At 38.3% G+C, this 16,979-nt stretch overlaps 1 protein-coding gene across 7 annotated transcripts in view; it reads left to right on the forward strand.

The window, feature by feature from the left end:
* Positions 1–16,979, forward strand: part of GRIA4 (glutamate ionotropic receptor AMPA type subunit 4) — a 2,450,678-nt gene that overhangs the window by 2,274,777 nt on the left and 158,922 nt on the right. For 4 of the 7 annotated variants that reach the window (XM_044072594.1, XM_044072590.1, XM_044072593.1 and 1 more), the window contains exon 14: positions 14,967–15,081. In XM_044072594.1, the coding sequence (XP_043928529.1) occupies positions 14,967–15,081 (115 nt within the window). Of the gene's footprint in view, positions 1–13,103; positions 13,219–14,966; positions 15,082–16,979 lie in introns of all 7 variants that reach the window. The other 3 variants (XM_044072595.1, XM_044072591.1, XM_044072592.1) reach the window with 1 other exon arrangement.

Raw genomic sequence — 16,979 nt, forward strand, 5'->3', positions numbered from 1 at the left:
GCAAGCAGTCAGATTTCAGTATCCTAGATCTCTAGTACTATTAATGTTATCCAAATGTGTGGCTTTATTTTTCTATACTACCTGCATTTTTGTGTCTATGAAAGCTTTTCTCTGTGTGCCATTGCCTGGTAAGGGTCTCCCAGCTAATAGCATTGATTTTTACATATGACTTTAGTTGTTAGCCTCATGCTATACCATCTGTAATTTGATTTTCTACATAGACACGAGTGATTGTTTATCACACTAACACATTACAAACTTTAGTTCATTCTGTCATAATAACTCATGTACATCCTGTCTTCCTTCAGTCACATAACTGAGCACACAGGGTACCAGTGACCTGTTTGTTTTTCTCGTAACACTATTTGGGACCATGCCCTCTCTGCTTTCCCACACTGCACTTGGAATCATATGCATCCTTACCCTACCTTTGTTTCCTCCCACTCACTATCATTTCCTTTGTATATATGAAAATCAATGCCTACTTCAGCCTATTGGAGACTCTTACCATCCAACCTAACAACCTACTCATGGAAGATTTTAATTACCCCTCTGTAGACTGGGAATCCTATATGGCTTCAAATCTATAGGCACAGAATTTACTGCACTTTGTAAATATAAACACCCTTGACCAAATAGTGAATATGCTTAACGTCCTTGTGCCCACAAATATGGGACAACATTGCCCCCTATGTCTCCTCCTTCCTGCTAAGCTCTGACCATAAAGCTGTCTTATTCGAAATCAAAATCAACTCTGTAATACCACTAAAACCAGTAACAGTTAGGAACTATTCCAAAGCAAATTACCTGTTATTAAGTGATGATTTGTCAAAATTCAATGCCCCTCCAAACCCCGAGAATACACCAGCCTTTGCTGAATTACTCTCAGAAACTCTGTAAACCCATGTCAATGGCTGCATAGAGGCTACTATACCTGTTAGGAATAAGCCCAGAACCTGCCCCAAAAACAAACCACCCTGGTGGCATCCCAAATTAAAAATATACAACAAAATGAAAAATTATAGCAAAAATCAGAAAGGGTAAATCCCTTAAAGATAAAAACTCTCTCATCAAACTAATTAGGGAACTAAGATGGTTGCAAATTGGAAGCAGTCATTGAACCCCCCCCCCCCCAAGATGAGAACACCCTTTAGGAAGCTCTAAAACAGACAAATGATTGGTGCCAAACCCATAGCTTAAAACTCAATACCAAGAAATGCATTATAGTGTCTTTTGGGAAGTCTGCCTCCCTGGCAACTACATCATCAATAAAACACCCTTAGTAGTTGATTCAGTAGTCAGGGATCTGAGAACTCATGTATATAGCAACCTAGCCTTCAACCAACTTGTGTCCAAGGTAGTAAGAGCATCATTTTATGTTGCTCAACTTATAAGCAAGGGGATTGCATCTAGGTCCAGGCAGGTCATCATACCACTGTACTCGTCCCTCATCAGGCTCATCATACAGTATAATGTACCTGAACAGATGCATGCAGCAACTGGAACATTAACAAAGGTTCCTTACAAAAAAATGAGTAAACACAATGCCCTATGCTGATTGCCTCAAAGCCCTGTCTCTTTACTCGGTATCATGCATACTTCTGAGAGGATAGCTTTGCCTGGCATACAAGGCATCCCTGGACCCTTTGTTGATGAATCTTTTGCATTTCCACAAAACAAAGAGCATCAGGAGTAAACTTTGCTTGTAGCATAAATAGGATATGTTGGAGAGGCAAGTATGTTTCTCAGAGAATTTCCATTTTCTGAAATAGGCTCCCCATCCAAGTGAAGCAGAGTTCCTCCACTGAGTTTCTCACTATCCCTATTTAAATACAACTTGGACCAATGGATGGGTAATTGGAAATTCACCCCTGGTCTGCTTTCTATGTCTGTGATGGACAAAGGCAGTCAGTAAATCACCCCCAATAAAGCAAATATAAATCAAATTTGTGGATCACATTTGGGTTGCACACCTAGGCTTTTAAAGGCCCTAGTGGTCATTAGCCTAGTAAACAACTATGAACCTATGAACATATATAGATATATAACACACAGGCATGCATATTACTAATCTGCAGCTCCATCTTCTCGCCTCCCTTTTTTTGACATCATTTACATAGGTGAGCAAAAACAACAAGAAAGTTTCTAATGGCACACATTCCAATTGTCTTTACTTTTCCACAAACAACTAGTTAATTCCTGGAAATCTAGAATTCTTTCCATCTTTCAGTCACACACCCAAACATATGCATATCCCCCACATTCTTTTATTCCAAGCGAACACACCCTCCATAAGTCTTGGCATGTAAAACAAAATAAACACACCACACCAATTATCATCATTTCCCCTATTAACTATATCAAACAAACACAAAACAAACTTAACATGTATTTGCAAGTTTAAATTTTCAAAATCCTTAATAAATTAACATGGACATTTGATGTTCTTCTTCTATAAAACAACATACAAAATGGACCACACTTCTTACCTTCATTGATTACCTCACAAAAAAGAAAAGTTTTATCAATCAAAACAGTAGGCCTTCAACCTCTCAGACATGTTCTCCTAAGTGTAGGCAGCATAAAAACAAACTTGGACAACTAGATAACTTCTTCAATACTCACCACTCAAACATTCTAGATATTGACTAATCCTGGATAAAAGAATGCATTCCTATCCTTAAACACCATTTCTTTGGTTACAGGTATACATTTAATGACTAGCCTGTTAAATAACTTGACTTGGTATGTTATTACTTTGTTAAACCTCATTACAAATAAACATAGCAACTCAAGCTACCACTACCAGTTACCACAAGTCAAACTAACTTATCATAAAACAGCCTCCACAGACCCTGCTCACTTTACGATTAGCTACCTTCCTCTCCCTACTACCCTATGCAAATGTAAACAGCTGATACTCCAGTTCCCCATACCACCATTTCTCTTGTGTCTGACTGTTTCTTTTAGACTTGCTTCTGTCTTTTGTCACAATGAGGGTCTTCAAATCCCGGTACATTTATAGTTTCTGTCTTTCACTCATTTGTCATCAGAGAAAAGGACTGTCGGTAATATTCTCATCAATGAGTTGACACAAATCTAGGATAGCAATGCCTTCATCTCTCAGATGTGGTCAGTTTCTCTTTTGCCTAATACATTCCTCAATGGTTTGTCTTGGTTTCTAATAATCTAAATATGGAGGGAGAAGCTCACAGGCTGAAGATGGTGTAAGAAATTATTTAGTCTCCAGAGGCTTACCTTTCTACATAACCTTTAGAACTGTTTAAGGTTTCTGCATGTTTAGAAATATTCCCTAGGATTCAGCAACATCGGCTACGGCTTCATAAACTACCTAACATAGGTCAATGTTTACATATGTCTGATTTGCCTGTAATTACTGCCAGTGATAAATAGCACTTTTTAGTTATAATTACCACTGAGGGTCCATGCATCATATTGGCAGAGGCATCCCATCATTAACTCTCCCACACACATGTAGAGATTTACAGACATAGTCACTCAACATGACACCCCAGCTTCACTCAAATGAACTCACAGACATGCTCAACAATTCACACACACACACACACACACACACACACACACACACACACACACACACACACACACACATGCCACAACACTCTTGATCCCTTAGCTAACACCCCTACTGCAACCACACAGACCCCCCCCCCCAACTTGGACACACACTCTCACACTTCACCACCACTGTCTGCTGAACTCCATTAAAATTACCTGCAAAGTAATTTTTCCCATTGACTTCAATGGACAACCACAGTCATTTGGTCAAGTTCATTAACACAGCCAGCCTTGCTAATTTATTTAGATAAGTGATTCCCTGGATTGCTTGTTTGTGCCAATCACTTACTGCAGGCACTTCTGGGGAAGAGAGCACATAGCTAATTAGCTCTGGCCATTCCCCTGGAATGGCCCACCATGGTTGCTCTTCTGACGATAGAAAATCAATGCATTGGGCCTGTCTCTAAATCGGAAAGGGTTACCGCAAGGGGCTGGCAGCGCATGGTAGGGCTTACTGCACTCAGTCACCCTTTCTGAATCTCAGGGACTGATCTTTGAACTTATATGTATGCGCGCACACACACACACACACACACACACACACACACACACACACACACACATGCCACAACACTCTTGATCCCTTAGCTAACACCCCTACTGCAACCACACAGACCCCCCCCCCCCAACTTGGACACACACTCTCACACTTCACCACCACTGTCTGCTGAACTCCATTAAAATTACCTGCAAAGTAATTTTTCCCATTGACTTCAATGGGCAACCACAGTCATTTGGTCAAGTTCATTAACACAGCCAGCCTTGCTAATTTATTTAGATAAGTGAGTCCCTGGATTGCTTGTTTGTGCAAATCACTTACTGCAGGCACTTCTGGTGAAGAGAGCACATAGCTAATTAGCAATGGCCATTCCCCTGGAATGGCCCACCATGGTTGCTCTTCTGACGATAGAAAATCAATGCAGTGGGCCTCTCTCTAAATCGGAAAGGGTTACCGCAAGGGGCTGGCAGCACATGGTAGGGCTTACTGCACTCAGTCACCCTTTCTGAATCTCAGGGACTGATCTTTGAACTTATATGTATGCGCACACACACACACACACACACACACACACACACACACACACACACACACATTCAGAAATAGCTCACTCCCCAGAAGTAAGGCACTATTAAGTGCATATGTTGTATTGCAAATCAGAAGCTTTAACACCCACGTTTTTCAGGCAGATCATTAAGCTACAAAAACTATCTCATTTATCTATTTTAATGGCATTTTTCTAGAGAAAACAAAAAAATAGGCTTTTCACTGAAGCATATTTACATCATTACTGTTAGCAAAAAGTGTAGTTACACAGTGAGCAGTTGAGTTCTGCTACTAAAAAAGCAAGACTAAAGAAGAAGTCTATTACACATGCATTTCATTAATTACTACTAGTACTATATGACTAGTGGCTTCTTATGTGTTATTCATTGTATTTTGTGGTTTGTGGCACACATTTTATTTTTACCTTGAACCCCCCCCAGTGAATATAGTATTACATACAATGTGTATAAAATCCGTCTGAAAAATATATTTAATTGTTTTTAATTGGCCGTATATCCTACCTCAGGGTTTACTAAATTCTATGTAATAGTAAGCATGAAGCAAAAAAGGTACTCATTTTGTTTATTTTACTTTTTTATTTATTTTTATTTTGCCTTTAATGTAATAGAAAAATGTTTATATTGATATGTTTATACTCTATAAAATGAAAATATTTGAAAGGAAACTAACATGAAACAATGTCACCCAATTAATTCAATACCTAGTACTGCTTTTTTGCGAAAGACAAGGGAGCTGCTTCTCGGAGTAGGCAAGTAAGCGGCTTGGGTATATCTGAGATCCGAGTAAGTATGTACTGCACTCTAGTGGTCCATTGTGGCATCACCAATAGGTACAATTTATAGTTGGAGTCATTCAGCTGTCAGCAATTCCTTTACTTGTTGTCTTTGAAATAAATGTTGAGCATATCCAAGACAGAAATGTAAAAGCCAGTTAACTGTGTGTAGTGGCAACATTAGTTCTGTATATCCTGTGTTATTTTTAGAAATGTATTCTACATGTAGATTGTATCTTGTTTTACTGGCTCACTGACAATAGCTGTATAGCTATGTGTTTGATGTAGATCTTATGCAACAATTTTTGGTAAACACTTACACTTAGGGATATCAAAATATTTTCAGGATAGCAAAACAAAAAAAGAACTATAAAGTGTGTGTGTTTGTGTACGTTTGTGTGTGTGCTTGTGCGTGTGTGTACATGTGCATGCATACACATGCATGTTTATATCTGTGTTGTGCATATATCCTCAGAATTCAGAAACTGCATACTATTTTCTAATATTCAGCTTGCCTTTGAAAATATCTTACAGAATGCTCACTGCACAGAAGAGTATATATAGAAAAATAGGGGGCGCATGTGTGTGTGTGTGTGTGTGTGTGTGTGTGTGTGTGTGTGCATATCTTCAAGCACTCACGTGCACACACACACACACCCACACACACACACACACACACACACACACACACACACACACACTCACTCGTATTCACATACATTTAGCATCTAGAGAGAGAAAGATAGATAGACACATAGAAACAGATAGATGTACAGTTTGAATAAAACTCATTATTTTTGGTGTGCTACTCACTGTTTCCTGACTTATACCTCCATAATTATGCTAAGGCTGTTAGTAAGTCAGAAGAAGCAGTGAAAAGCTAAATGCATTTTTTACATGGCCCAATAAAGTTTAGTAAAAAAAAAATACATGTTGCATATAAACAATGAATTTCCTACTTTGTTTTCCCTTCTCTTTTATCATTTATGTTTTAATTCCATGTAATGCTTTGGATTATATGGCTGTTTGTCTGTACCAAATAAGCCTCTCCTAATACTAGCAAGAAAAACAAATTCAGTAGTCTGTACTTTGACAACTTTGCAACATTTCTACTTTACCATGTGGTTCCCCTGTTTGAATCATAGCCACGGTTCTCTACTACGTTCTCTATGAGTGTGGAAGTAAAATTAGTTCAATCAACCACAAAGTCTGTTTTTCAACTTCAAACAATTCCGCTTCAGAAGTTCTATGTGAGGAACTTAACAGTGTCCTTACGTACACTGCCCCTTTACTTACAATAAAAACAAGTTTTGTAAATCTTTAAAGGTATATAAGGTACTGATGTTTGTCTTTTTTTCCCAAACTGTTATGCACGCCTTTTCCTGCTGATTGCTTTGTAAGTCTTCATTTTGCTCAGGATGTCAGAAATATTAAGTGAAGCCTGTCAGACTTTATTTTTAGTAGGACTCTGTAAATAATAATGCCACATCCCTCTTGTTAGCTGCAAGTTAAAATGATAATTAATCTATCTTTAAATATTGCCTGAATCTTAAATGTAACCCATTTGATGATGAAATGTTTGGCAGTAGTACTGTAGAGAAACTGAGAAAAACAAATGCTTGGTATTACAACCCCTTTATTTTGCTTTTCTTTGCATGAAGCTAGCAAAGTAAAGAAAGAAAACCAGCTGTGAAGATGTTCGTCAAGCTGATCACTGCTGCAGTAGCCTTAGATGTGTGGGCTATATTCTGCCAGGTATATAGCAGCTAGCCCACTTCCAAAGCTATCAGGAACCTTCCACACAGCCAAACTATTAGCTTGAGCTATCAGACTAAAAAGACAGGTTTCATCATCATGCCCTTCAGAGAATACCTAACAATAAAGAAGTTGGTCCTCTGACAGTTTCTGAGGATTGACAGTTGGCTTGTGCTGTTCTTTTGCTGGCCAGATAATTCCCTTTGTGGAAAAACGTCCACATTAAAAAATGTTTAATTGTACTTTCCTGTTTAGGAAAGTTATTTTAAGCTAGCAATTTATGTTCTAACAGACTGTCGCAAGACTTAACTGTACTTTTAAATGGGAATGCATGTTTTTCCTGTAAGTTTTACATTTTTTATAGTAGTTGTATACCATTTGTTCGGTGAGGAAATTGTGTTTATTTTATTTATTTACTTGTTTGGTAAAGTGTTTTTAAACTGTTTTTTATTGTGTTTTTGAGTGAAAAGGGACTTTTAAATACTTTAAAATTGTACTGGCTTCTGTTGCTTTGCCATTTTTGGGTTGGCCATGGAACAAACTACCAGTCCCGTAGTCGGTCCTTCTTCCTGCCACAAAAGGAAAATGTTAATCAAACAGCCTTTGCCGCCACAGCAGGCTAGCAACTTGCCTCATACTCAGGTGGGTGACTCTGCTGTGGCCAAAGCTTGTTCCTCTGATCACTCATTTAATTGTTGCTTTGCCATTTTCGGCTTGACGATGGAACAAAGTACCAGTCCCGTGGTTGGTCCTTCTTCCTGCCACAAAAAGAAAATGTTAATCAAACCGCCTTTGCCACCACAGCAGGCTAGCAACTTGCCTCATACTCAAGTGGGTGACTCTGCTGTGGACAAAGCTTGTTCCTCTGACCACTCATCTTTTACTCAAGATCCCTCTGGTGTAGCACCTACAGTCAGTATGGACCAAGGGTTAGCAACATCTTCTTTCGCTGTTCGGCTCCCCTCAGTGGGTAAAGCAGAGCCACTCTTGTTGGACCTGTGAGGAGGAACAGGGAAGACTTCCTTGTTTGGTCAGCATGTTGTGCCCATCCCCGGGAAAGCTTTTGCTGCCATTTATTACACTGTTGTCCCCATTGTTTCCTGTCAAAAAGAAACAGAAAACTAAACATGTACCTACTCCTCCTCACATTTCCTTAGGAGTAGTATATTGAGTCTGGCTTAGGGTTTAATTCAGACTATTGCTCCTTCTTATAAGGAGGTTTCTGGTACAATAAAGAGAGATGTTTTGTTTATTGAAGCACATCAAGATTCTGAATCTGGACAGAAGAAGGGACAGAGACCGGATATTTTCCTCAGTTGTCTGATTCAGACATGAAGAAAGCTCAGTTTCTGATTCTCCCTATGGCGGTTTCTCTTTTTCTTTCTCTGAGACTGTTTTCAGAATGTGCTAATGTTTTCAGTAGGAGAACGCTGAAATTCCACAATCCATCAGAAAATGCTATGAAATTTTACAGAAGGAATTTATAGCACCTACACCCATTCCTGCAGTTCTTTCAGCTTTGGAGGATGTGTGTGTCACTGCCTGCAATTTTCCTGCTAGTCAACCTGCGGCCCTTGAAAACGAAGATAAAATATATAAAGTTCCTCAGTCTTTTAAGTTTTTATACTTTCATTCCAAACCTGACCTAGCAGCTATAACTTTAGTTAATCATTCTGCTGCTAAAATTTGGTTAATTCCAATCCTTATCTTTCTGACAAGGATGGCAAGATTATTGATAAATATGGAAAATACTGTATATTTCTGTAACTTTGATTTTCAGAATTTTGAATTGTTAGGCTCATTAATCTGACTAATTGTGAAATAATGAGGAATGCTTTGTCTGCAGTTTCTTCTTGCAAGGAAAAATCTACTTTGAATAATTTAGTTTCTTTCATTTTACAAGTCACAAATCATTTAAAGTGTGTGAATGACTCAGTTGATACTTCTTCCAAATCTATGGTTACTGGCACTATTTTGAGGAGGTTTTCCTGGCTAAGGTATCAAACCACCCAGGTGATGTGAAAAATGAGATTTTAAATTCTCCTTTGGACAGAGATAGTTTTTGTTTGCTCTCCTGCAGAGGTTATCAAAAACATGCTATAAAATAGCTAGGTTGATACAGGAAATCTTTAAGATTTTCAACCCTCCTTTTCAAAATTTTCTAAGGGTTCTCTAACCCTTTATCCAGTTTTCATTGTAGTACAAATCTTTATCGAGTTTTGGCAAAAAAAAAAAAAAAAACAAAATAAATGTCTTAACAAAATGCAGCTAAACAGACATTTAAGAAAAAATGACAGGAGCTTCCAAAAACAATTCAGGAACTCCCCAAAACCAAGGACAGTTTTACAACTCAGAACGACTATTTACGGAACCTCATACACCCCTCCCACCCTGTTAGCCCCTTTTCCATTCCAGAAAGTCTGAATCTCTACTTTTCTCTTTGGCAGCAGATAGCTTCAGATAAAATGGTTCTGAAGATCATTCAGCCAGTTAGAGATGACAGAGGGAGGAAATCCCTCCTTTACAGGGGGTAATTGCTCACCCAAAAAACAGACTCCTTTACTTCCCCATGTCCTTCAACACATGCTGTACCACAAGTGATAGAACCAGTCTATCAAGCCTCCTCACAGAATAGATGTAGTTGCACAAGATCAGGGGTGTTTCATACATCCTGACCCCAATCAACTTCAATTGACTGCCTGGATGGTAAGGTCTTAATTGCCTTTAGGCATCTCTTTACCTAGGATGTGCAGCAGGCACTAATGCAGGCAAAAAATCTGCTACTAGAAAGTCAATGTTAGCAAATAGAAGATGTTTTCTAGTTGGTGCCAGCAACATAACCAACATCCATGCAAGGCTAGTGTTTCTCTGGTTTTACAATATTTGTATGATTTACTAGCCTATAGCCTTTCCTACTCCACCATCAAAATTCATTAATCAGCTATTTCAGCATGTCTGCCCATGGATCCCCCTCTTTCAAGGCATTTTCATGTCAAAATGTTGTTGAAAGGAGTTTTGCATAAGAGGCCTCCAAGAAAACTGGTGACCCCTCCTTGGGATCTTAATTTTGTGTTAACAAATGTAACACCTGCTCCATTTTAACCAGCTAATCAGGCTAACCTGAGGCTCATAACATGAGAAACTGTTTTGCTAATTGCTCTGACCTCTGCAAGAAGAAAATCTGAGTTGCAAGCTCTTATGGTGAGTCAACTCATTTTCCATAGAGAAGGTGTTTCTTTGAGAAGTAATCCTTCTTGTATCCCTAAAATGATATCTGAGATTACTTTAAGCCAAATTATTGATCATCCCGCTTTCCCTCCTGAACCTAAAATGAGGGAGAAAGGATACCCCATATACAGACAACTCAGGTACTGTCTTGATAAAACTAAATCTTTCAGATCTTTGGATCAGTTGTTCATTTCTTGTGAAGGTAAGAAGAAGAATAAACTGTGTCAAAACAGACTATTTCCAAGTGGTTGTCTCAGGCTGTTATCCTTTGTTATACTCACCAAAACAAAACTATTCCAGGCAAGGTCAAGGCCTACTCTACCAGGACCCTGGCTTCATCTATGGGTTTTTCAAAAGGGGTGGATTCTTGAAGTATTCTAGAAGCAACAACTTGGTCGAAACTCTATATACATTTACAAGACATTACAAGCTTGATCTCTTCTCTAGGTATAGATCAAGCTTTGGTAGAGGCTATTCTCCAGGGGCTCCTGAACACTTCTCCTTCCACCTCCCAAATTCAGTAAGCTAGGGTAATCTACCCATATAGCTAAGGCTACCAAAGAAGTGATCGATATGATGAACATGATGAGTTGTGTAAGTAAATTTACCTTAACAGTACATGTTCGAATGATCACTACTGCAGTAGCTGCTCCCTCTCTCCACCCCCCTTGTATTTTGGTGTGCTTTTTTATGCCAGGGTGTGGACATTTTTGTTGTTGTTGTTGTTCTTAGTATTATTCTTCAGTGCTCAACCTCCCTCTTTCTGCTGCCAGGAAAGCCAGTTTGGGTGCATGGCAGTTGGCCTGAAGCTTTGGAAGCTGGTTGGTTGTTGCATCCTTGGTAGGATATAACCCGTATAGGTAAGGCTACAGCAGCAGTGATCATCTGAACATCGACACTTATGGTAAGTTTACTTACACAGCTGTACTTTACTGGCCTTACCATGGTTGAAAGCAAGATCCTACTTTGTAAATGTTTGGTAAAGGGAAGAGATTGCAGGACATAAACCTTAAGACAGTCCAAAAAATCTGGTATTGTTTCATTTGTTTTGACTGTAGACATGTTTTGGATAATTGTGTTGTTTGGTAAAATCTAGCTGTCATTTTCTAAAATATTGTTTGTTTTATTTCCATAAACCTACAGCAGTCACTGCTTATAGTAAGGTATATCTCGGTCATAACAGTGCTTGCTGTTCTTTCCAACATGTATGCATTTCCAGCTGTTTGTAGTGGAATGTACTGCAAAAACATTTACTATTATTTGGCTGTTTTACTATATCTAAGGATATCAGCATAGTGTATGATTCTGCTATCCCTCTTAATTTCTGTCCTGTTTCCCTGTTAGTTTATGCTTGCTCTGTAACTGTATTAACCACCATTACAAGCTGAGAGCAATAATGTTGTCATTAAGCATGCACGTTGCATTTACTACACATATATTTATGTCTTTTCTGTTATTATTATTATGAACTTACTCTCTCTGAAGCAGAAACTAATGTGGTTGCTAATAGCCTCAAACTGCAGTCCATAGCCAAGTTGTTTTATTCAACACCATGGTATTAGGAATAAAATCCATATCAGTCATCTGTTTTGTAGCTAAAATCTTGCACAATTATATCTTAAGTTATTCCTTGCATTCTACAGATATCAGCACATCTCTGCTTGAAAGCAATAGAGCTACTGCTAGAAACAGTTGAATAATGTATGATGAAAACTAATTTGCTAGCAAGAAAGTTATTAAATCTGAAATCTATTCACTAATATAGTGCATGATCTGAAAGCATTGTTTTCTGAAAGCAGGGTAGTGAAAAGCGCTGTGAATATGCTGCAGGCATTGCAGATAGCTGCAATACAAGTTGCAAAAACATCAGTCATACTAAAAAAATACTGAGAATTACATGAACAGTACAAAAGTCTTAATGATTACTATGGAGAGGTTTATCTGGTTTGGATTAAGCTTTAAAAATGTTGAAGAGCCCTAAAACCATTTGGAAACCATTGAAGAAATGCAATATTTGTACATAGTTACGTTTATAGTTAGGTTAGTTCTATAGAACCCCCCCCTTCTTTTTTTAGTGCACAAGTGAAATGCATCCAACTGTCAATATTTATTTTACTTATTATTTCTATTGGTTATTAGTGCTGTTGATATTTTATTTGATATGCTTCCTTAGATGCACTTGACATCAAGGTCTCTCTCACCAGCTGACTGTGCTGGGCTAAGAACAACTCTGATGTCATATGCAATATGAAACAAATAGTGTGGAGTCTGCATGTTCTCCCTGCGGTCGAGTGATGTTTAAAGACATGCAGGTAGGTGCGTGCGTGAGTGGGTGTGCCTTCTTTGAAGGTTGGGTGTCGGGCTGGCAACTCGGCACTGTAAAAATCCACTGCCAATCAACAGCGGACCGGAGTACTGCTGTGGCGACCCCTAACCGGGAAAAGCCGAAAGACATTACTAGCAAATCGAAAGAAGACCAAAATTTTACAGTGAAACTGTTGCGTTATAAAAAAGTAGAAGTATTACATATGATTAATACTATGTAAACTATAATATAAGCAATGTGTAAATATGCTTTTTCTCAAAAATTTCCCATTGGTATTAGGGACTCTTCAAGCCTTCATTCCATTTAACATCTTAAAAGCTGAGCAGATTCTTACAAGTATGTTTTATCGTTTCAAGAAATGCTGTTAACCTCGCAGTTTTAAAACTGAATGAACAAGGCCTCTTGGACAAATTGAAAAACAAATGGTGGTACGACAAAGGAGAATGTGGCAGCGGGGGAGGTGACTCCAAGGTTAGCTTCAATGTCACCAACAGCGGGTAAACAGTACGTTAAGTAATTGGTGCATCTGCTGGGGTATATGTGTTAAATAACCTCCTCAGTACTACACCAAGAAACATTAAAGTCTGTGTCAGTATTATAAAAAAAAGTCTTGCATCTAATGTTTGTGCAATTACTGTCAAAGCAAAAATATTTGCAGTCTGTACAGTGGTTCAGCATCAGCAACTCTAAACAACAACCAAACATTGAAATGTACATTTTCCTGTGAAGAATCAGAGTCAGAATAATAAAAGACACAGACATTGTTCATTTTAGGTAAACAAAATCTAATTAGATTATAACAATCTCAAGATGAATGTGTATATTTCAATTAATTTGCTTGTAAAAAGTTATGTAATTATTTTGTTCATTTAAAAAAAGCCTTTGTTTCATGCCAGTCTTATTAACATTTAAGCCAACCACATATTGATAGACAGGAAAGGGAAGTTCTGGTTCTCTTCTTATATGACATCACAAAGTTAGAAATTTGTGAAAATGAGCAGTTGCCACTGCATTTCTATTACGTATGTTCACAGGAGGAGCGCTATTTCTTAACCACCCCACTCTCCTCAATAGCTTTTAACCCACTGTTTTTAATTTGGTTTCCAGAACACATAACAAAGTGCTACTGCTGATTGCAGTGGTAATTATACTGGATTTAACACATACAGTACCACTCCAGCTTTTACAGCATAATGTATTTTGCTAGCAGACGTTAGCACACTGCTACTGGCAAACAGCACTCTTGAGTGTCAGCATCTTGCACAATAATTTGCAATCCCCTTTAACAATACTTTGGAAAGTGGCTTCTTTTGTGTATTATAACAGAAAGAGCAAACTGAGAAAAAAGGGTAGCATCTCTTGTGGGAATTTGCACTTTTTGTTGAGGCAATCACTGACCTACAGCTGTACACCTTTTCCAAAGCACTTGCTGACTACCTTTACATGTTAATAATATTCTTTCATACTTCTAATGAAATGACAGTTTAGAAGATAAACCAGTTTTAGGAAGGTGTCAGTATTCTTTGTTTGATTTTTGCCTGCTGTGCCTTTTTTTGAATTTCTCATATGTATTAGTTTCAGGCTGATAATCCAAAGGAAGTCTAATTTGTCCCTGCAAGTATTCTTATCAATAGGTGATATCTAGCAAGAAATATTTAAAATAATACATCTATGTAGGTTTTTCACTGCATTACAGATGAAGATGCACAAAATATTGCATGGGTAGGCCTAAAAGTAATGTGCAGCTGTGTTTTGGTTTCCATAAAGTCAGTCACAGAAAAATATCATAAGGATGCAGACACAAAAACCCAAGTAAATTTATTAGGTAACATAAATAAATAACAAATATAACAAAACAGAGTTGGTCTGAAACATCATATTTAATTTATCCAAGATTTACATGCAGTTTTTTGATAAGTGGTCATTTATATCTTTATGATATGTGTTAATACACATTAAGCTTTATTCAGATGCAGCCAATAGTTTTGCATTCACAGTAATTGCATACGTTTATTTAAATCTTCCCCAGCAGTATGTGCCAGTTACCTAAAGCGATGGAGTAGGCTCCAGTTGTATGTTTGTTTCTGAATGTGGCCTAGTATTATGTAACTTGTCCTGGAGCCTTCACTCTGTCACTTTATAATGCAATTCAATGTAGTTTTAACTGAATAACATAAAATAACATATATAATGTTATTTATGTTATTTCCCACGTGAAGAACTCCTGTAAACCTTGCCGTATTGAAACTCAGTGAGGCAGGCGTCTTAGACAAGCTGAAAAACAAATGGTGGTACGATAAAGGTGAATGTGGACCCAAGGACTCTGGAAGTAAGGTCAGTCACTGTAGTTTGGGACCTGCTGTTGTGTGCACGGATCAAATAAGTCAGTAAGGGAACTATTTACAGTACCAAGTGTCTAATGCATATAGTTAGAAAGGAAGCACTGTGTTCATTTATTCATGAAGTCCATTACAGAATCTAGGCTTTGTTTAATGTTTTTGTGCTGTAGTTGTTAAAGATGCATTATCCATTTGCTGAGTCGTAGCATTATTGTAAATATGTTAACATTTATATATGAATCAGTTGCAATGTATTAATGTTGCATTAATATGTATATTCTTACAAGTACAAAAGTGTGCCTTAAATTTTGTTTCTTTACTGTACCTAAACAGCTAGCATTACAACACAGAAATAATTGCTTGATTTGTGGATCTGGCATCTAAGGAATCAGCTAATGTTAATAAACAGTGACATTTTCACAGCTCACCTACACCACGGGGAGGGAAGGAGATTGGTGACTAAGGCTACAGCCAGCAGTGGACAGCATGGGACCCAACTTCGCTATAAGTATGGGAAATGCACTGACATTATCTGTGGTCAGAAGATCCATGATAATGTCATCACATGTTGGGTAATGGAGCGGGCCTGTGTGTACAATATAACACAACAGAAAATGCAGACCTCCCTCTCATTGTAGCTGAAACCATGGCTAAGTCCAGCCAGTGTGGGAATGAATTAGCCTCTAAAATGAGGAAAGATATTGATGGTAAAGACAAGCAGGGCAAAAAAAAAACACATCAGGAATCCCTGTAACACATGACACCTATCAGTGCACACTTAAACTCCTCTTGTCCCCATTGTGTCTGCCAAGTCAAAAATACCTACTGCTATCCCAAGTCCTTGTCATCAATCTTCCATAGTAGAATATGTACTACAAGCCATATAACTGACATGTAGTGGACACAGCATAACTATTATAGTGATCACCCCCCACAAGAGGGGGGTGTTTTATCTGCTTCCTAACATCCAGAGAGGGATGCAATGTGTACTGATATACTCACTAAATGGCTCCTCTGTAGGTGTGTGAGGTGAAATTCAATGACTGTCAGTGGCCCGACGAAAAAGACACAAAAAGAAAAAACACATTAATTGCTGGTTTTCATAGAAAAGCATTGCCAGTGCGATTTTAAAGTATGCGTCAACTGTGACTTACTTCTTTTGGGGGTTTCTCCACTTCTTCAAATTGGTGTGATTGTGGAATCAGTATATATAAATTGGAGAGGAGAGCATTCCCCATGGAAAAAATGCTTAAAGTAAATTTTTTCATCCTTATGAATTGTGGGCATTATTTCCAAGCATTTATGATACTTAGCATTGTGGATGTCAGCGATTCATAACAGAACATGACTAACTAGCAGGCATGCAGATTTATATACAAGTCCTGTGGAATGACATTGGCTACATCCCGTAAGGGAGGAAACCACACAGTTCAGGCTTGGGTCATATTCAGCCATCATCACCACTTTCAAAGAGTTAGAAGTCATGCCAAAGAGAAATGAACCTCATCCACCCTCTTAAAGAGGTAAAAGGCATTAGCTATTGGATCCCTTCTATTCCCCTACTTTGCATGATTCATCCAAAGCCAGGGCCAAAGACTAAACCCATGTGAATTACAAAGGCATAGCTGGTTCAACTAGTGTGATGTTCTCATCCCATGAATTAGTGCTCCACCCCCTCACCCCCTCACCCCCTCAGCTCTTCAAACGAAGGGCAAAAACAAATGGTTTGCTCCTTCTACTGATACACCAATCAGGTGGCCAGATACACACCCACTCCCTCCTGCCCCAGCTCTTTGTTAGTGATCAGGTACCTGGGGCTCCTGAAGTGTACGAGTCAATCAGGTTTTTTTTTGTTGTTTTAAATTTCTTGCTACAGTTTATACCACCACACAA

Source organism: Protopterus annectens, chromosome 5.part0 (assembly GCF_019279795.1).
Source record: "Protopterus annectens isolate FY-2018-M chromosome 5.part0, PAN1.0, whole genome shotgun sequence".
Classification (NCBI taxonomy): domain Eukaryota; kingdom Metazoa; phylum Chordata; order Ceratodontiformes; family Protopteridae; genus Protopterus; species Protopterus annectens.